At 34.7% G+C, this 21408-nt stretch overlaps 3 protein-coding genes across 3 annotated transcripts; 2 read left to right on the top strand and 1 right to left on the bottom strand.

Annotated features, from left to right (window-relative positions):
* Positions 1-2389: 2389 nt before the first annotated feature.
* LOC105115274 (uncharacterized) lies at positions 2390-3770 on the top strand. Its single transcript, XM_011012112.1, has 4 exons — positions 2390-2930; positions 3030-3185; positions 3427-3477; positions 3604-3770. Exons 1-4 carry the CDS (start codon positions 2390-2392, stop codon positions 3768-3770), a joined length of 915 nt encoding a protein of 304 aa, XP_011010414.1.
* Positions 3771-5491: 1721 nt separating this feature from the next.
* LOC105115273 (uncharacterized) lies at positions 5492-7111 on the top strand. Its single transcript, XM_011012111.1, has 2 exons — positions 5492-6076; positions 6398-7111. The coding sequence occupies exons 1-2, from the start codon at positions 5492-5494 to the stop codon at positions 7109-7111; spliced, it is 1299 nt and encodes a 432-aa protein (XP_011010413.1).
* A 3450-nt stretch (positions 7112-10561) lies between these two features.
* On the bottom strand, positions 10562-19350 carry LOC105115255 (dihydrolipoyllysine-residue acetyltransferase component 1 of pyruvate dehydrogenase complex, mitochondrial-like). Its single transcript, XM_011012095.1, has 23 exons — positions 19092-19350; positions 18801-18839; positions 18381-18438; positions 18275-18308; positions 17237-17283; positions 17083-17127; positions 16836-16909; positions 16612-16681; positions 16114-16299; positions 15967-16011; positions 15794-15867; positions 15426-15495; positions 14966-15355; positions 14099-14159; positions 13972-14016; positions 13800-13883; positions 13280-13356; positions 12966-13028; positions 12518-12588; positions 12372-12432; positions 11782-11842; positions 11602-11682; positions 10562-10977 (listed from the first exon to the last, which is right to left on the bottom strand). Exons 1-23 carry the CDS (start codon positions 19187-19189, stop codon positions 10919-10921), a joined length of 1893 nt encoding a protein of 630 aa, XP_011010397.1. The 5' UTR covers positions 19190-19350; the 3' UTR covers positions 10562-10918.
* Positions 19351-21408: the final 2058 nt, after the last annotated feature.

The raw sequence follows: 21408 nt of genomic DNA, 5'->3' as shown, positions 1-21408 counted from the left end.
TAAAAATTTTATTTTTTTATTTAAAATTAATATATTTTTTTAGTATTTTTTGATTTTTTTGATGGGGTAATATTAAAACTAATTTTTTAAAAATAATAAAATATTATTTTAATATATTTTTAAATAAAAAATATTTTAAAAAATAACCATAACCATATTTACAGCACACCTTTCACCTAGAAAAAGCCAATTGTCTTATTTAAATTACAATTAGATAAAAAAAATTCACATTATTCTCATTTTAACCTATCCTAGCTTAAAAGTGTATTTGAGTAGAAGTGTGATGATTTTTTTTTCAAATACACAATCTTTTTAAAACACAAACCACACTTAAGTTAAAAATATATACTTTTTATATACTCTTTGCATGAATTCCATGAAAAAAAACTAGCGATACAGTGGAGCTTCACCAGCCCTTCCATGGAAGGTACATAAGTAGCTTGAGTGATGAGCTTAAACGAGTTTTATTGAGCCACGTGTTGCCTGTCACATAACTTGTGATTGATACTCTGCGATGCGCGAGTCATCACTATTACCTAACCATCGTGAAGTCAACTCCAAAGTCTTTGGGTCTACAGCCCAAATTACCTAACCATGTATTCACTGTGGTCGGCTTGAATTTTTCGGTTGACTTGGGGTTAGCTGGACTAGAAGCTTTTTGACCAATATATGTTGTTTCATGATAAAATCTAATTAAATTATAAAAAAAGTACGGTACCGAAATATATCAAATTTGAGATCCAAAATCCTATTTAAAACATATAGCAAATTACAATAGTCAATTAACTCCCCTTAAGACAGTATGGCAGTAGCATAATCATCTACAAATTTAAGAATATTATATAAAGCTTTTTTTAATCCAAAATTCTTATAATATGGAGGAGAATGAGTTTAAACATTAAGAGTATTGTGAATATTAAAAGGGATTTTTATATTTTTTTTACTTGAAAGAACTAACTTATAGAATCATAAAAACACAAAGACTAAATCGTAATTTACTCAAGTAAATAGTTTTTTCTAGCTATTTTTAATCAAGAATCACGGTTTATTTAATTTAAATATTGTATTTTTTTAATAATTAAGAATATTGTACAGGTTAGGGGCAAATAGATGTTGGGTGTGAAACTACCCCTAAACTCTGCATTAAGAAAATTAGAATTCCTAATTAGAGATGAGAAATAAAAATAAAATTCCAAATTAAGGCTAAAAATCTAATAATAAAAATAATAGATTAACAAAAACAATTTTTCCCGAGCCTAAGTTGAACACTTTTCCAGCCTCCATTGGGTACAACAAGCTATCATGCTATAGAACTTGACTTACAAGAACCTGCTAGAAAAATTTCCAAAGGTCATATCAAAGAGTTATGATCCGTTTTTATTAGAAAGGTCATTTGATGTGATTAAATCTCTTTTTAGGTTTGGAATTGTTCATATTATTTAAAAATATAACTAAAGTATACTAGCTTGTCAAAAATAAAATTTGGTAATTAAACTAGCAAAGAAAAAACTCAAAGATTATTATGTATGCGAGGAGTTGGTGTCCAATCTCTCATAAAATATAAGATCTATTATTAAAATAATTTATGAGTTCTAAGAAATAGTATATTTTTCATACATGTAAAAATTCTTCTGACAAAAAGAAAGCAATCCAGGGAACATGAATAATTATTTTTTAAGTAAAATGACGATAGAGTGCAACTCCTAAAATAAGGGCGCGTGTGGTCCACTTGAAATTTTTTAAAATTCTAAAATTTTGTTTTTTATTTTAAATTAATTTTATTTTTAAATTATTTTGATGAGCTGAAATTAAAAATAAATTTTAAAAAATAAAAAATATTTTGAAAAACAACTTTTATTATTATCATCCCGGTAAATAAATTTTGCATGGTTTACTTGTACCGGTATCCTTGAAAAAGACCCATCCTAGTCTAGTTCATTTTGAAAAATTGAGTACTTAGAAGTTGAAAAGAAGTTGCCGGTGGCTGTGGGCTGTGGACTTCTCGACCGCAAAAAAGTTGCATCTGATATTTCCGAGCTTCTTCGGAGGCTTCTTTATGAGGTAGTGTTTTCTACATGGACTATAAGCGAATCCGCAACAATTTCCACGTCAATTGAATATCACATCTTTTGATTAAACGAAGTCTGATCCAGCAATAGGAGCATAAAATCTGTCGCCCCTTCTTTCCTTGTGGACGAGTCTTTTCCTTATCTTCTAAATGACACTGACAAGTAAAAATTGAAATAGATTTTGCAAAACACTTTGAAAATAGTAAGCAATGACTGAGAATTTGCAGATAGTATTCTTTTTTTTAATGCAGACAAGTCATGAAGGAAATGCATCTTATAATTGCAGAGAACTCAAAGATTGACAAAGAAGAGAAGGCTTGATGGGTACATATTCAAGTGTAGTAAACGAGGCCTACCTAGCAGCCTTGGAAGGAGACTGGAATCGGATGATTCTTGCTTACCATGGACAAAATTATGTTTACGTGATGCTTCCAGTGACGGTTTCAAAAGATACTTCATTTCACCTGGCAGTGTATAGCGAAAGGCGCGAGCCGCTTCAAGGTCTACTCGGTATTGTTAACAGAAACCCAACTCTCGGGAATCCCTTGACTAAAAAGAATACGTATGGAAACACAGTTCTTCATGAAGCAGTTGTTGCTGGAAATATGGAAGCAGTAAAGCTCTTACTCCAGATTGTCCCTAGAGAACAGGGTGAATTTCATCCTTCAGAGCAACTTCAGGCTAGAAATATGCTTGGCGAGACCACGTTGTATAGAGCTGCTTCATGTGGTAACAAAGAAATGGTGGAGTATTTAGCTAGACTGCCGGGGCAAATCTCCTACGGCAAGCTATTAGAAGATCACCGCAAGAGAGGGGATTTGACGCCGATTCTTCATGCTGCCATCCAAGGACAACACTTTGGTTTTGTTCTTAATCTTTATCTCTCTCAAATGAAACTCTTAAGACATCTTCAGACACGCATGCTACACACATTCAAATGACACTATACTTTCAATGCAGAAACTGCTCTGACGTTGCTGAAACTGGATCCATCACTTGGCGACATGACCGATGATCAGGGCATGACCTGTCTTCATCTCCTCGCTGATATGCCTAGTGCTTTCAAGAGTGGATATGCAATTCCCACAATTTCCATTAGGAAATTGTTATACTGTTGTATGTCTAATGCAATATTTTCTTTTCCTTTCCATTTATTTCTTTGATCGGCATTATTAATAAGCTAACCCCAGCTCGAACATCGGCTCTCAAGGCAAGCTGTTTAACCGATTGATTAAACACTGATTTTCCAGTTTTTAATTTTTTTTAATTTTTTGAGGATAGCATGTCAAATTGTATTGCTTACGCTACTTTAAATCCCAGAAGGTTTGATTTGACTTAAGTCGTGAGTTTTTGGCAGGGCTTTCCGCCCCAAAGGGAGATGGCTGCGACCAGAGCCGGAGTAAAAGAGGTACTGAAGATTGAAACTATTTTGCCATCTTGACAGCCTAAATCATAGAAGTAATTCCACTATTATATTGATAATACCATTGAGCTGACTGATGCTCCCTGGGGATCTTGTGGTTTTAAACTCAAGCAACCAGGGTTCAAAGCATTGGTACACAGAGCAGTAGAAACAATAACGATACTGCTCATGCAACAAAATCATCCTCAGTAAATTCCACAAGTATTTCGTGGAAGGACGAAACTTCCTGCTGTCAAGCAAGAATTGTTTCCGGCCTTATGCTTGGGATTGGGAGGTAGGCCGCCGGGCTGGCTTATATTCTCAAAGCCGGATTAATTGTCGACGTGGTGGAAAAAAATATTAAATTATAATTTTAAATGTCATTAATTCTTAAATCTTAATCCGTTCAAAACATTAAAGAAAGGTAGATATCTCAATTTATATTATAAAAAAATTAAAAAAAATGGTGAATGGTCATTATATCTTTCCTTTTCTTTTCTTTTTTTAGGTAAATTTTTTCTTTTTTTTTTGTTTTTATTTGTTTTAATATATATATATATATATATTTCATCTTTTAATATTTGGTTTGTTAATAATTCAACTTTATGATTTATTAATATTTATGTTTTATATAATTATCTCAGTCTCGTAACCTATGTAGTGGATTTGACGGTTTAATCTAATATACTCAATTTTTTTTTTTTAAATTTATTAATATTTATGTTTTATATAATTATTTCAGTCTCGTAACCTATGTAGTAGATTTGACGGTTTAATCTAATATACTCAAGTTTTTTTTTTTTTTAATTTGATGCTTTAACGTTGATTTTTTAGGAATTAAACTTCATGATTTGTTCTAATTTATTTTTTATAAAATTATCTTAGTTTTATAACTCAAATTATGAATTTTATATGTTAACCTAAGTAGATTTAAGTCATTTTATTTTCTTAATAGATTAGGAGATTATTCTCAAAGTAGATTCATTATTCAACAATGTATTAATTAAGAATTGAGCTTCATAATTTATTTTAATTTGTTTTTTATAGAGTTATTTCAGTCATATAACTCGAATTGTAAATTTAGTAGATTAACTTGAAATGACTCAAATTATTTTTTAATTTTTTTTATGATGTTATTCTAATGTCATGACCTGAATCATGAGTTTGACGGGTTAACCTTAATTAACTCTAAGTGATTTTTGTATTTTTTTAATTTTATCCTTTAATATTAAATTAATTAAAAATTATGTTTTATGATATGTTTTGATTTACTTTATGTGAGAGTCTTATACGTGGGTTTAGTATGTTAATTTAAGTTATTTTTTTAATTTTATTTTTTAATATTAAATTAATTAAAAATTATATTTTATAATTTATGTTGAATTATTTTATATATAATTATTATATTCCTGGATTAAAATATCAGCATCAATACACCAGCTATAAATGTAGACGCGGATCAAAACATCTATATCAGGACACCAGCTTTCAACATAGGTCTCCTTACCTTTTACAATTGTAAGAGCATGGTAAATTTTGGTATTTTTGCCCCCCAAACCAATGACTTACATGATACCACAAGATCTCTACGTGAAGCAGTACCATATCCAATTCTTTCCGAAGCCTGGAATTCTATATTAGCTAGTTATAAAGGATTAAAGTTTACCTCTGGAGCTTTCCCAATACCAAGTAAACGAGCTTCTAATTATGAAAGACTTTTAGTGCAGGTGTTTTTATCCAATCTATATTTCGAATTATTAAAGTTACTGCATTTAAATACAGTTGTTGTTATGGATAATTCAAATCCCTTATTGCCTTTGCACTATTTATTGCTTGAGTGCATGATACAAATTTGTCGAAAAAAGAAATCTACGAAAATTGATGTAGGAGTTGAAATTTGTACACATCTCACCAAAATTCAACATTTGTATAGTACTTTCTGTATACTCCTCCGTCCATATTTGCATAAAATTCATTATAGCAAGCTCTCTCTCTTTGTATATCTCACATATGAGGAAACATGATAGGCTGGCCAGTGGTGGAAAGAATCCGGAAAGAAAAGCACAAGCATGAATCTGCATTGAAGCTTGCCGAGGAGCTTATAAAAAAGAGCCAGAGCTACTGGTTGCAATCTATCAATGCGGAGCCCACACTGGTTAATATCAATACCCTTGATCAAAGAGCAAGAGGAGCACAAAGTGACCGACAAGGTGGGGGAGGAAGAGAAGGAGAAGTAGAAAATGATGAAAATGTTCAACCATCGACCGAAGAAAATAGAAGACACGAGACTCCTTCACACCCGTTGTTTGTAGCAACTAGTAATGGAATAGTAGAGATTGCTCAAGAAATACTAGATAAATTTCCTCAGAGTATTGAGCTTGTTAATCAAATGGGGCAGAACATATTGCATTTGGCTGTGATGCATCGACAGCGGGGGGTTTTCCGTGTTGTCAAGAACAATAACAGACTAGTGACCAGGATGAGCTCGACAATCGACCATAATGGCTACACATTGTTGCACCAAGTTGCACACATGAAGCACTATCACGGAGGAACCAAGCCCGGCCCTGCACTCGAGCTACAAGAAGAAATAAAATGGTTCAAGGTGAGCTAGCTACTATTGTACAACTGCAATCCCATTGCATATTTTTATGAAATACAGTTCTTTATTCCTAGCTATAAGTAATATTTGCTTGTTAATTACAAGGAAATTAAAGAACGTTTTTAATTTTCCCATATTCCAAATTACTTCAAAATCAGTGAAATGCAGCTTTTTATACCTAAGCTATAAGTAATTTGTATAGCAAGTGTTCCAAGGAAAATGTAATCCTATAACTAAGGACCATGATAGGGAAACCTATTTTCCTATAATTAATGACTTTACCAGCACTAATGGATTTGTTTTCATGTTTCTCTGTCCGTGCAGCGGGTGCTGAAGGTGCTTCCACCTTCTCTGTCCAAGAAGCGGGTGCTGAGGGTGGTTCCACCTTCTCAAGCATTGCAAGGTGACAACGAGAATAAATTGACAGCACATGAGCTCTTCCAAATGGAGCACAAAAAACAACTCAAGTTGGCGCAAGATTGGAGCCAGAAAACCTCTCAGTCATGCTCAACAGTAGCCATTCTTGTGACCACGGTTATCTATACTGCCGCTTACACTATACCTGGAGGTTCTGACGTTCCAGGCTCTGCTATCTTCCATCACAACCGTTTCTTCTTGGCTTTCACTGCCTTGGACCTTATCGCCATAGTAAGCTCCCTCACCTCAGCTGTGATGTTCCTTTCTATACTCACCACTCCTTTTGAATATGAGAAATTCCATCAAAGTATTCCACGGAAACTGAGCCTTGGCTTCGCTTTACTCTTCCTCACCGCTATGACAACCATGCTTTCTTTCGCTTGCACCCCTTTTCCAATCATTCGTTATAAGAAGGAACTAACCACGGGTCTGATTTCGATTGCTGCTTTCCTTCCAGTGACAGTATTTGCACTAATGCAGTTCCCTTTATATGTCTCATTTCTGAGCACTATGAAGGACTTCTTTAAAGAAGCCAGGAAGTCTCTAAATTGGTGTTGCAGCCCTTTTTGGTGCCAGCGTTGCAGGAAAGGGAAGACCAGAAGAAGACAAAGGGCAGTTTGAGAAAGTGAATGTTTGCTTCAATAGCACGGCAAGAGATACATAAGATCTCGTAAATGTGTAAGCAAGAAGACAAAGGGCAGTTTGACATGCTATGTTGTTGTTTTTCATGTTGTACTTTGCTTTTTGTTTTTAGTTTTTTCTTTCTTTCTTTCCATCTCCATTGGTCCAACTGGATCAATTGCAGATTGGATCACTCCGTAATCCATAGAGGTCGTACTGCTTTGCTATACTGATCAAAGTAGAAGCAAGAGCATAGTAGAAGTGGAAATTACCAATTAGTCCACCTAGGGTAGTAGAAATCAAGCCAAGACATTCAACTGTTACTTCTAGTACTAGATGACAGAGTTTGAAATTCGTATAAGCGAATCCATCGCATGTGGACACCACATTGGATAGCTTAGATCTGCCCATGTCCTCGTGAGCTATCGATGCAGTTTCTCGTCAAATTATGAATTTAAGTTGTGGTTGAAAAGTTTACAGTGCTAACTATTGGTCAAAACAGCAGAACCCAATGGTCCGTGCTCATTTGAGAAAGATTACTAAGGCTTGATGGTATCAAGAGAGCAGATCCAATTGGTCATTTGATTAACTTCTCTAGAACGCTCATGGACTCTGAATACCCGCCATCATAAATGATAAGTTACAAATGGTAGATCGGTTGCCCCACAAGGGATCCCGTATCTCCCTATGAATACAATAGTATCGATGAATTATGAATTATAAATTATAAATAGCTAATTTTGCAGATGCATGCATGCTATAGGCAATCTACTGACACAACAGTTAGTTTAGCATTAGAAGTAAAACTGAGCTAGCAGAAAAATTCACATGATGCTCTCCGCGCTTCGTCGTCAATTCTACTCCAGAACCTTCAGCTGTTACTGGCTTGTGCAGCTGCAATTAAACCAGATTCTCGCGAAAGATACATAACAAAGGTTACTTGATCAATACCCTTTTATTCATAAAAAAGGCCATATTTTCAACAATTTATGACACAAGTCCATTCCTAAAAGATGGATTTGCTATGCTTTTTAAACAATAACCGCTGCATAAAAATTAGAATTGGCCCAAACAAAGATATGAGAAATCTGGTTTAAGTATTGCAGGACAACGCTTCTGCACAAAAAAATAAGTAGTAACTTGCCAATGCCTCTCTTCCAACGAGGCTAACTGCAAGAAAAATGAAGGATCTGAGATCAGCAGCTCTTTACTAGCTTGTGCAGCTGCAATTAAAAACAGAATTCTCAAGAGAAATAAATGCCAAGGGTCCAATATTCTTTTATCGTAAAAAAGGTTAATGTGTTCAATAACTTAAGATGCTGGTAAAACCTTAAGCAATGGATTCTCTATGTCCCTAAAAAAAACTGAAACATCTGGTTTAAAATTTTGAGAGACAACAACACCTAGCCAGTGTCCAGTTTCCAACAGGGCTGACCGCAAGAAAGATGAAAATTTTGAACTTAATAGGATTTCTGTTAAGTCAACCAAAAGCCCTAAACATAAACTAATCCTGTTCTCATCTCTTTACAGGTTAATTTGCAATTATTGACAATTTATGCCCGAAAAAGAAACAACGTTATTTGCATTCATCAGCAATTTAGTTCATACACGTTCACTCAGATTAGAGTGTAGAATGAGGAAGAGAGACTTATCCATGCATCCATCTCCTACATGACAAAGGGCATTGGAAGAAGACTTAATTACAGCTTCTGCCACAGATAATCAATGGAGGGAACGCACAAAAGCATCATCTTTTGAAGGCAGGCTTACACTCTCAAATTTCGTAGTTATCTCCCAGATGTTATCTTCAGATATGTCAGAAACTTTTCTCTTGCCAAGACTCTTCTTTCCCATGACAAAGCCTGCTGCCAACAATAGGAAATAAGAACTTAGAATTGTTCTGAAATATTTCATGAAGTCATCCACATCAGTAAACCAAACCATTCTAACAAAATCAAAAGCATACAACAACAAACCAAGCCCCAATCCCAACTAGTTGATTTCTTTTGATTTATGAAAATAAAGAACATGCAATATATATATATATATAACCTGCCTGCTTAAGATCTCTCTTGATATTGAGAAGCACAGATAGGTCACAACCATCCTCTAGACTGATTTAAGAACTTTTTTGAGAAGACACCATTTAGCCTCCAAAGTGTTTAGAAAAAAACTGGGAGAGAAGATGGAGGGAAGCACGGTGGAACAAAACTCTTTTTCATATCATATTATTCGCATAAGAGAATTACCATTCTCCCAATACATATATTCATTTTAAGGTTTATTCTAGAGACTCAAGGGATAACTACATCATTACTCAAGGGATAACTACAATATCATTAGGACGTTGCATACATGCACTTACAATAACTAAAAGGATTATTTGGATGGAGACTTCAAAATTATTCCAATACAAAGTAGTTAATTACTGCTATCTTAAAATTCAAAATCTGGGTTTTATGTCTACGAATGAAGTCAAAGTTCTCATCAAAGTTTTTAACCACTCTATACCCTAGTCTATCATACTAAAACAAAACTCTTGTATCTATATAAATAACTTTCACATTCCAACTCCAATTACTACTAAAACCCAAAACATGCTATCCCAATAAGGTATACAAAAACAAAATAAAATTTTTTGATCCAACATTGCAGCGCTGCCAATTTCTCATGTAATCATATGATACACAAACGAGAGAAGAAATACCACCCTTAAGAGGGGCTTTTACGCAATCTATCACAGAATCGATAAACTCAAATTTTTTTACAAATGTAAATCTATTTTTCAATTTATTTTTAACTCTTGATAAATTTATTTACGATCTTAAAAAAAGTCTCACACTGACTTGACTTGCTGGGCTTAAAAGCTCTTGACTTACCATCTCAACGATGTCTAGCTATTTCTTTTATTTTTTTTAATTGATGCATTTTTTTATATGTATTTTTCAAATTAATTTTTTAATTTATATTTAAATTAATGCATTTACTTAATTTTATTTTGTTTTAGCCTTTTTTAAATAACAATTATTATTTTATTTATTTTATATGCATATAATTTTTGAAAAAATTATTCTAATTCATATATAATTTGTTGGTTTTATGTTTTATATAGATAAAAAAAAAGATTTATTTTTAAATAATATTTGTAACCTTACATAATATTATTTTTTATTTATTTTATTCATGCAATATCATTTGATTAAATAATATAGATAAACAAAATATTGAACTGAATTAAGTTAGAAGCCCGTGTTGTGAGGTCACACATCATCTTGATGTATATGTGTTTCTCAGTTTTTATTTTTTATTTTCATCTATATTTATCATTAATGACTTGTTTTTCTATTTAGCAGAACTTGTAGCTCCCAGAAAACAGCTATTGGTCGATAATAATGCAGCGGCCGCAAGGTGCTATAGAAGATAAGCCAGCGAACAGGAATGCCCCTAACAGAACTCAGCTCACTGAAAGCAGCATTTTATTGATCTAGATGCATAAAATTTCCGTGGTTTTCATGTACATTATTCTTTCTTAAAGACACCGGCAACTACATCAGGGCGGCTGAAAAGTTCTTTTTGAAAACTCACCTAGTACCATCAATTGGTTCCTGAACCGGTTATAACGGCGGACATGCCTGGTAAAATGAATAACAAAACTGTGCAAAAATGATATGGCACAACAAATTGCAGTGGTAACAAATACCCCGCAAATAAATTTGTGCAATCCATCGAAAATTCCCCAACTCGCTCAAGAACAGAAATGGATCATTTCTTGGACCCATTTGTTAGTTTTGAGGGCTTATTTCAATATCACAGAAGCAGCCTGCGGATATCACTGAAATTAGCACGCAAAGCTGATAGGAATGCACCTGCAAAGAAAATAGTTTAAGCTCAAAAGTTGTTGTGAAGTTCTGCATATAAACATGCCCCAGGCAGCAGTCAAGCTGCCCAAGTAGCATGTTCGAAAATGTGCTACATGATAAGAGGTCAGGGGAAAAATAAACTGAAATTACCACCCATTATTAATTTCATTTGTCCGTTAGGAGGGACAGGGAGAAAAACCACAAATTCAAAAACTGCCCGTAACTAGTTGGAAAGCTCATGCAGGGGAAAAATAAACTGAAATTACCACCCATTATTAATTTCATTTGTCCGTTAGGGACAGAGAGAAAAAGCACAAATTCAAAAACTGCTCGTAACTAGTTGGAAAGCTCATAGATCTCCAAGATTCGATGCCTTATGTCCCCAGATTACATAACAGCATTACCTCAACGCCCTAGGAAGAACTTGTCCAATTGGAGATAAGGCCTTTTAGCAGTATCCCTGCCTTTGAAGAGGTACCCTCATTTAAAGATACCATTAAGAAGGAGGCGATCCAATAGAATCCAAATCCTCAAATATGCTCTATTTTGAATTCGAATTCGAATAACGTTCACAGCATTTTTCAAAATACCTTCCCTAATGAAAGTAAAGAAATTTTGAGAATTACAGACCTGAGACTTGGCCATCAAAAACACGATGATCAGCAGATAAAGTCAAGTTCATTTTGTTGATAACTGCAGGCCTCTCAATTCCTGGTAGAAAGAAAGTTCAAGTTATAGCACTCAAAGAAGTTCTGGTACTCGAAACCAACAAATATCAGGTGGCAGAACCTACAACCAGCAGATACTTACCATCACTTCCAAGTAGTGGTTCAACAACTTTGTTCCCTCTACCAACAGCAAGTATGCCAGCCTGCAATAAAAGAGATCTTTTATATACTATACATCTACGGGAAGCCAACAATGATGGTCGTAGTGTATCTCTGTATTTTTTTCCATGCCCACTTCTGATTTAATCAACACCAGGACAAATAAAAGATCACATGTTTATGATATTGCTGTTTTAAAAATAAAGACCACATGTCTATGATAGTTCCATTTTAAAAATTTAACAGCAGCAATATTTTCCAGAAACATGGAAGGTGTTTGTTCGACATAAAAAAGGAATGATATTTGACTAAGGAGAATTTAAACACTAGCTACTCATGACTCATTTCTTCCAGTAAAGGAGATGAAAAACAGCAGATATTCAAGCTATATGCGATGCCTAAACCCAAGAGGGCCACAGTCATTTGATTTTCTCTCTCTCTTGAAATAGTGACAAATTTCTTTGCAAGGCTGAAGCCAATCATATTGCCTTAATTGAAAGAACATAATTTAATGCATGCATGAACGTGTATGTTCAGGGTTGAGTTTGAGGGGGAGGGGTGAAAAGAGAGAACCTGGGGCGGATTTATAATTGCGGCAAATTGGTCCACTGGATACATTCCCAGGTTGGAAATGCTGCACAATAACAAGGAAAAATTGGGTATATACATTGTCTTTTATTGTATTTGTTTCAGAAAGTTCAGCCTAATAATATATGAACCTGAATGTTCCTCCTTGAAATTCATTTGGTGTAAGCTTCCCAACCCGAGCTTTCTCAGCTAGTTGCTTGACCTGAAATTCCAAGCAAACAAAAATACAATAAGCAAAGCAAAATTGTGGTCTTCCCATACAGAAGTGTAGACACTCGATAATTAACAGAAAACGAGGAGAAGATACATGAAAACTGATTGAAAAATATAGAAGGAATGACCAAAAGTTCATCACAAGCTTGCCCAAAAGCAGAGAGTAGGGGGTGGTGGAGAGTTCAACAGTCATGGTTTCGATAAAAATGAATTTTCTTAACACATTTCTCGAGTACGCATACTGTAGGTGTAACCTATCCCTGGATTCTTAGAAGCAAGCATGGTCTTAGTGTAAGAGATATGGTCTATTAAAATCCACTAATGAATCCAACCATGGCAAAACAGAAATAAAATCACATTAGTTACCTCTGAGGAGATTGCAGAAATGGATTTCTGATCAGCATTCCTAACAATTGGCGTCATTAAGCCCTGCATAAGCAAATAAGGTATAATAAATTCTGTAGGTCACAAAGGTATAATGTTAAAAAGCCACCAGCTAGCAAATGCACGGATACAAGTTAGGGTCTTTAGAATAGTTACTTCATGCATAAATGTTGAAAAGTATAATAGTCTCTAGTTCTCCCTCTCACTAACTGATTTTGGTTGAACTACAACTGGTAAGTGGCCCTTTTGGAATCTAGTTTTTGTCCAAACTTTTCAAGAGATTATAAACACCATACCTTCTCAGTAGCAACAGCAATCGATATGTCAACAGAGTCGCACAAAATGATTTCTCCTTTCTCAACATTCCAGTAAGCTGTCGTGCATTGATGTAGCATTTTCAGTATTAGAAATGGAGATAGAGACACAGCATGGTAAATTTTCTCCTGAAATTTAAAAATATTATGGAATCCAAAAAAGAATTCATACTTCAAAGCCCAACACTCATGAAAAGTCAGGGTTGGTTACCCTGTGGGGGCATAGACTCTAGATCACCCTTCGGACCCTAAAGAAATGCATGCATTCTTGCAAGCACATAAATCCGACAAAAGTATGGCATTAAAAAGACTTGCCATTGTTGAATTTAAAACACAACATAACCTAAAGCAGCATCAAATACACAAAGAGGGACAAAATGTGTTGAATGATTTCTTTGGTCAATTAAGCTCCTTACAAAAACCAAATCTAGGTCTGCAATAAATCTATGCAATTGAGTGTTCTGATGCAACCAGTATTTAAAAGAATTATAATATATCTTACCATTAGCTTGCGGTACATTTCTCAGAGCAATTGCAACAGCTTTGATGACAATGTCATTCACTGAAACTTTGACATCATGTTGCTCTGTAAAATCAAGAAGCTCTGATGCATGAATAGTCTGCCAGCTATAATTTCTCAGAGAAACACAATAGTAACAACTGAAATTCTATACCTTTAAGCTCCTTTCTGAAAGAAAGAAGAGGATCCAGAATAACATCTGATGAACACATCTGACACCATTAGAACAAAAATTATATACCGGAGAGTGAAATAGATCCCATAGAGTTGTTATATATAACCTGTGGATAAATATAAATGTGGTATCGTCTGTTTTGATTCCAACAACCTTCTAGCTATAACCTGCAGATCAATCATTATTTAAACATAAGCAATATTGCATTGAAAAAATAGAATCACTGATTTAGATAATTTTCTTTGATGAAGAAGAATTTGTCAAACACAATGACACAAACAAGCGCATAAGAAGAATCCAAAAATAACTCGAGAAAGATAGAAAAAAAGGAGGGGGGTCGCTGGAGAAGCAAGAAGACATAGAACATCCATACCAACCAAGAAGGAAAAGGAACTTAAAAAATGTAAGTGACCTACGCATCCATTAAAATAGTACGTAGGAAACAGAGATTTGATCAGAGAGTGCCTACTTCTACTCCAAATATCAAAAAACCACTCCAATAACAATAACATGTATTGTTATCACCAGAGTGCCAATTAACATGTATGCATATAGGGGCATCAAATCTGGACTTAAACTACTAGAAGTTGATGTGGTATGTGTCTGAAATGCCTTGAATAAGACACAAAAACAAATTCTGACGTCTGATGAAGGGAGAGTATCTTTCCTTAATGGCGCATATCGGATTTTGGAGACTATCATGCATAAAGCTTTTCTCATCTGTCCATGTCCATGGTGGGAACTTCTCACAGATGCTTTGATATCTAATCTATCTTGAATCCTACACCTCCATCTCAGCTTACTCACATATCCTCATAACTATTAACAAAAAATTTCGGTATAATCAAGGAACTTGTCAATAACAAGGGGCATCGGATTTTGGAAAACCATTCACTAGGACACCCTAACAATCCCCAATCTGTCTATGATAGCTTTTGAAAATTGACATTCCCTCACACACCAACGGCATTACCTTGCGGATTTGAGTGTTAGGCAGATCTTCAAAAGAATCTGACTGCTTTGGTTCCAGGGAAGGAATGGCAGAAGGTTGGGGGCTCTTTTGAGGTGGCGGAGCTCCTTTCTCCGCAGCTGAAGATTTTTTTCCTTTCCCTGACTTAATTGCAGCCAAAACATCAGTCTTTAGCAGAGTACCATATGGCCCAGATGCATGTAAAGATGATGCATCCAATCCATGTTCTGAAATAAGCAACTTAGCAGACGGACTGATCCTCTTAAAATTGCCTTTTTCTTTACTAGCTTCAGCTTTAGAACCATGATGAGTTGTTTTTTCTTCTTTAACCTTCTTGCCACTGCTGCTGCTAGCAGAAGTCTTTACAGCTTCGATATCATTCGAGTCTTCAACCTGGCAAAACATCCATTATAGCTCCACAAAAACATGGAACATACATTTATGAACAATAACTCTGACTTACTGTTATGGCAATAGGTTGTCCCACGACCACATCCTTTGAGCCTTCTGGTGCTAGTATCTTGGCCAAATATCTGCATTCAGCATTTCACCAAAGAATTAAAAAAACTCACAGATAGCATAAGATTCAAAATCAATTGCAGTTCACATTCATTTCTATGAGAAAAAAATAATACAATCAAAGTCTAAAAGCTATAACATCTAAGGTATTAAAATAGTGCCATTGTATACCAAGCCAAACCACATGTACTCAAAGTCACACACAAAGTTAAGCCAGTAGTTTGAGATCTTCTATAAAAGCTGCTCATGTGTCACTAGAAAAGTATAAAATTCCAAAGTTGAGAGAGAGGGAGGGAGACAAAAGAGCCATACCCTTCTTCAAGAGTTTCAAATTCTAGAGTAGCTTTGTCTGTCTCTATTTCACATATTACATCACCCACCTCTATCTGTTAAGCACAGAGACATGGCAAGTGAAAAGGCATAATAATTTGGTCAATCAGCATCACCCAATTAGATAGAAAGCAATTTAGCCTAAAGAATCCAACCTTGTCTCCTTCCTTTTTTCTCCATTTGGCAATGTTACCCTGGTTCTGAAGGAATAGATAGAAAAGAGTGTTTAGCTTAAAAGGAAAGGAGAAAATTCAACAAAATCAATCCATATTCATCAGCTGATTTGGTTCGTCCTTTCCTACCATTGTTGGGGACAATGCTGGCATTCCAAGAATAACATGAGGGGGAAGTTCTGATGCATTAATAGAGCTTGTTTCTTGTGCCCCACCTTCACTTTTGACATCCTGGTCGGTTGATTTTTCCACCTTAACATCTGATCCACTACCAACAGTAGCAGGGACATTTTGGATATCATCTGCATCCTCGACCTTGTGAAGCCATAAAAGGAGTGTTAATGACCTTCTAATTGAATGGTTCATACTCAGAATGAAAACTGCTGAGGAAGCATAAAAGCAAATCTCACTTATCAAACAGGATGAAACCATATTACCTATTTAAGTGATTAAAATATCCTTCAAGGATACTACAATAAAGAAACAAGTGCCTATGATGCATAATCAAGTACCAAGAGGAACAGAAAGAAAAGAAAGAAGTGCACAGGAAAATGTACAGAAAGGGAGGTTGTCTCCTTTACAGAAAGATTGGTTTTCCTCAATGTCAAACTTTATATTACAATTTACCGTTATTGCAATGGCCTGTCCTACAGGTACATCCTTTGAACCTTCAGGTACCAATATCTTAGCCAAAAACCTGCATTGGATCAGTACTCATCAATGAAGAAAAGGAAATTTTACAATCTGTGATGGGTTAAATAAACATAGCACGCCAATGGCAAATGTGGATCCAAAAATTAAATATCACAAAAAAAATATACCAGATAAAAAATTAGAAAGAGCAGAATTACCCCTCTTCAAGACATTCAAATTCAAGTGTAGCTTTATCAGTCTCTATCTCACAGAGGACATCACCCACTTCTATCTGTTAGATGGGTCCACTAGTTCAGAAACCATATATGGATGAAATCAACAAATTTTCTCCATTCAGTTATGGCAGGATTTATTTCCAACAACCATCTCCAAATCACATCATTATAGAAGTAAGCAAGCTGAATTTACAAGCGTCATCTTATATCAAATCCTGCACTAACTCACCTTCTCCCCCTCTTTCTTCTTCCACTTCGCAATATTACCCTGAGTCTGCACAAGAACAACAAGTAGAGAGACTTGAATTCTTGCAGAAGAGTAGAAGTTCCAGCTAAAAGAGATGAGAAACCTGCCTATAGTATACCATTCCTGCATATCTTACCATTGTAGGAGACAAAGCTGGCATTCCAATAACTGTATGTGATGGCTCTGAACAACAGGAGTTTAATCATAAATACCAATATTAATGTTCTCATAAGCAAGATAAGGCTTCTACAAATCACCTTTTCATTTCAAAGATTAAAAAAGAACTTAATGTCAACATACATGGCAGCCATAGCAAGATGAAAAATTCATATGCTTGTGAACTGATGAGCTTGTGAACTTGCATTGGAATTTGAGGGGATGCATGCATGCATGCATGCATGAATTCTAATCAATTTCTTTTTCTTTTAGCTTAATTCATAACAATCTCTACAGTCTTAATTCAACAGAACTCAACATGCACTTATACCACAGATTATTTATCATATTTCAGCTGAAGTTCACTACCATTCTCCCATACGAAGTGCATGGCACAAAGAGCAAGTTGGGAAGTTTTGTAGAATATAGGCTAATTTTATTGTTATTTCACTGGCTTATTGAGCAGAAACCCTTTTTCCAAATTATGTCCTAGCACGGGAGAGATAAACTGGTTGGTATTTTCTTCGTAACATGCTTAGCAAAATAAAAGATTTCAAGAATCTTTCATGGTACATGAAATTATGTTTCTGCCAGCATTCATCAGTAAAAATTCAGCATGAATACATGCAATTTTCAGCAAGAAATTCAGTAAAAATTATGTGAGTTGTTGACTCACTTACTCTGAGAGTAGCAAAATAAGTTACAAACACTACAAAACCCAAGTCCATTGTGACCCTTATTATTTAGCTGAGTTCATGGTTTGAACCTGCAACTCCAGATTCAACTTGGAGCTAGTAAAGTCCATGCCACACAATCCGTTCACAAAATTACTGATGGATAAACCCAGTGCCAACTAACATAGATCAGTGTTCTGATCATAGACTTAAAATAAGAGCATACTGGTTTCATTAATTCTAAAGAAAACAGAGACACACCAAACCAAGTCCCTTACGCAACAACAGAAGATTCCCTTAGGTACAGACAAATATCAGGAATTGCATTAAAATGAGGTACGTACCAGAAGATGAGAAATGTCGAACACCAATTTGAATCTGTAAAGCAATAGACAAGATCAGATAATGGACAAGTCTAAATTAGAACAACTCACGTAATTCAACACTAACCTTGAGCTTCAAAGAACTATCATCGTGTACTCCACTGGCTGTAAATACTGATGCAGACCTAATGCACATAACCAACAGTGAAAAACCAGCAAAATTGAGCATACACAGAAAAGAAAAGGACAGAAAGAGGTTGCAAGCTAGGTTGCTCCAAATAGAAATATAACAAGAAAAGAAAAAAAAATTAAAGAGACCAATTCAAGGCATGCGTAGTAAATTAATCAAATTGGGCACCGATTCTCGGTCGAAAAAATTCAATAAACAAATCAACAATCCCTGCTCAAATTAGCTTTCACTTCGTCTAATTCCAACTTCACCAATTTCTTTCTTTGTTTGTTTCCTTCTTTTTTAACACATCAGCACCAAAGCAACTGTACAACCACTAAGGAAATCAAGAAACGTAAAGGGTAAAAAGATGCAAACCTTGAGAAAGAGCCATTGACATCAAAATTAGAGCAAGAACTGTAACAAGAAATTAAAAATATCAAAATTAAACTGAGGATTGAGCAAACAGGAAGACATCGTCAATTTCCACATTTTTTTAAAAAGAAATCATTCATTCATGTAATTTAAATAAATAAATAAATAAATCTACAATTAAGATTGATGAAACAGGAAATGATTAACTGACTGGCCGATTGATTGATCAACACAAAAATGAAATAAACAAATAAATAAGCTAAACAATTGGCACGTGAAGATGAAGAAAATTACAGAGCGAAGGATCGAGAGGAAGAGAGAAATCGAGCTTTGAAAAGAGAAGGTGCGAAGCGCGATGTCAATGGATGCCTAAGTCGCGAAAGCAGCGCCATTCTCTGTTCACTTTCTGCTACTGCTATCGAGAGAGAGGGAATTTGAGAACGGTAAGTTTGTTTTATTTTGAAGAGCCGAGTTAGGGGTGTTTTTCTGGTTTTCTTTCTTTCTTTTTTTAGTCAAAATTCAGATCGTAGTCGGTGTATGGGTTCATTCTGGCTGACTGGTTGCGCTGGAGGGGTGGGTGTGTTTTAAAAATTGCTGTTTAGGTGTAGTGGGGCTACTAGCCTCAAAAGGTTGCTCTATTTTCGTACTCTTTTCAATGTGGTAATCGTCAATTAATTTTTCTGAATACACACCTCCTGCCTGGGCTTGGTTTCGTAATTCTTTTGGCTTTTGTTGGGTAATTATTATAATTTTTATGGTAATTATTATTTAAATAAGTGTTTCTGTTCAGATTAAGTTTTTAAAACTCTAAAATAAATAAATAAAAAATTATATTTAAAACAATTGTATTTTGTGATCTTGCTGAGTTCACATGTCAGGTGAAACCAGTTGTTTACTCTATCTTTTAATTTAGGATTAAGCTAGCATGAAGTGTTTATGCATATAATAAATCAATTATAAAATTGTGATAAAACTATAATAATTTAGCAAAAGAAATGCGATAACTATATTCATTATGTTTTTATTATTAAGATACTTGATCTTATATCAAAAAAGAGAAATTAAGCAGCGACACATCAAATCCCACTTGTAAGAACAACTAGCATTTAGCTTGTGGAGCTAGACAAAAAGACCTGTTTGAGTTTATATTAAGAGCTGATGTAGAAGGACCGTATTAATAAAATTAATTGATTGATGACTGTAAAATAAAAAATAAGAAATAAGAGGGGCTGTAGCTGTGCTCTTTTTTTCTTTTCTTTTTTCCCTGTTTTTTGGCTTTCAGCTTTTCTTTGAGGTAAATTTATGGTCAGCTCCTGGAGGTTTTTATTACTGGAGACTGCGCCTCTAAATAATCTAATGGATTGCTGTTCCTTTTTCCGCTACCTGCATCTAATTGGGCTGGAGTAGAGCCCATACACCTGCCTTCCTGTAAAGGTTTTTTGGGTGAAAGCCCACGTTCGACGTCTAAGAAGATTGTTACTGGGTAAAAGCCCAACAATAGCCTCTAACTCTTTAGACTCAGTAACGGCTGTTAATTATTACTGGAGTCTGGGCCTCTAATTCCTTTTCTGTATCCTGCACCTACTTGGGCTGAAGTAGAGCCCATACACCTGCCTTTCTGTAAGGTTTTCTGGGTGAAAACCCAGATCCAAAGTCCGAAAACATTGTTACTGGATAAAGCCCAACTGTAGCCTCTAGCTTACAAAAGATAGGCACTGAACAAAACGGGTTAGCCTGTAAAGAAAATAAAAAAACTTTGTTATAATTTTTTTTTTTAAAAAAAAAACTCAATTAAAGAATTTGAAGTACGGCAGCCAGACAAAACAGGGCAGTTGGTTCACTAAATCAATCCACGATGACTTCGTCAACTCATAGAATAACTTAATCGATAGACTAATTCCAAGTCAACAATTCCTTTATTTCAAAATTCAAACACAATTTTAAATACAACCCACAATTTAAAACCTAAAAATTCTAATCATAAATATAATTCATAAATATAATTTTAATTATAATTGATGTAGATATATTATAATGAGATCAGTTGTCACGACCCGAATCTCGGGTCCATGATCGGCAACGCAGGAGCAGTGTCGAAAAGACACCCCATCTACGCTAAGCCTCAAAACAGACATATCAAAAGAACAAGATATTCAAAAATACGCAGCATTTCATAATCTTCAAAAATATTATATTACTCAAAGTTGATGAAATCAAAGGATAGTCAAAACTCTTTATCAGTAATTAAAACAAAAATAATAATTCATAATACTCATTACATTGTCAAAATCCAAACTTAATTAAAACAGAGTAATAGTGCAGCGTCTAAAACATCGAATCAAAACAACCTTGAACAATAAGTAAGGCATACCGACCCAAAACTAAAGAAGTAGGAACACTCAACAAAGTCCAACTGCTATCAGAAACTAAGAACCTGAAATAATATTAAGAATGAGGGGTGAGTTCAACCAACTCAGTGAGGGAATAATATTTAATATACATTTTAGATATTTTTCATATTAATAGTTTATCAGATGATTTATCTTGATATACATATACATATACATATGCATACTAAACATATTATCATAACGTAGTGGAATACATGTCA

Source organism: Populus euphratica, unplaced genomic scaffold (genome assembly GCF_000495115.2).
Source record: "Populus euphratica unplaced genomic scaffold, PopEup_1.0 scaffold672.1, whole genome shotgun sequence".
Taxonomy (NCBI): Eukaryota; Viridiplantae; Streptophyta; class Magnoliopsida; order Malpighiales; family Salicaceae; genus Populus; species Populus euphratica.
The sequence above is the reverse complement of the archived record's forward strand: the minus strand, read 5'-3'. Positions and strand labels throughout refer to the sequence as shown.

What these genes read in the sequence shown, in the direction of transcription:
- LOC105115255 (XM_011012095.1), bottom strand. Translation starts at nt 19,189, where the DNA reads ATGGCGCTGCTTTCGCGACTTAGGCATCCATTGACATCGCGCTTCGCA. An exon ending in CAGCTTTGTCTCCTACAATG is followed by an intron (nt 17,128 to 17,236) that starts GTAAGATATGCA and finishes GTTCTTGTGCAG; the next exon opens with ACTCAGGGTAATATTGCGAA. An exon ending in ACCACTACTTGGAAGTGATG is followed by an intron (nt 11,683 to 11,781) that starts GTAAGTATCTGC and finishes TCTTTCTACCAG; the next exon opens with GAATTGAGAGGCCTGCAGTT.
- LOC105115274 (XM_011012112.1), top strand. Translation starts at nt 2,390, where the DNA reads ATGGGTACATATTCAAGTGTAGTAAACGAGGCCTACCTAGCAGCCTTG. An exon ending in TAGGAAATTGTTATACTGTT is followed by an intron (nt 3,186 to 3,426) that starts GTATGTCTAATG and finishes AGTTTTTGGCAG; the next exon opens with GGCTTTCCGCCCCAAAGGGA. An exon ending in CCAGAGCCGGAGTAAAAGAG is followed by an intron (nt 3,478 to 3,603) that starts GTACTGAAGATT and finishes TTTAAACTCAAG; the next exon opens with CAACCAGGGTTCAAAGCATT.
- LOC105115273 (XM_011012111.1), top strand. Translation starts at nt 5,492, where the DNA reads ATGATAGGCTGGCCAGTGGTGGAAAGAATCCGGAAAGAAAAGCACAAG. An exon ending in AAGAAATAAAATGGTTCAAG is followed by an intron (nt 6,077 to 6,397) that starts GTGAGCTAGCTA and finishes CTGTCCGTGCAG; the next exon opens with CGGGTGCTGAAGGTGCTTCC.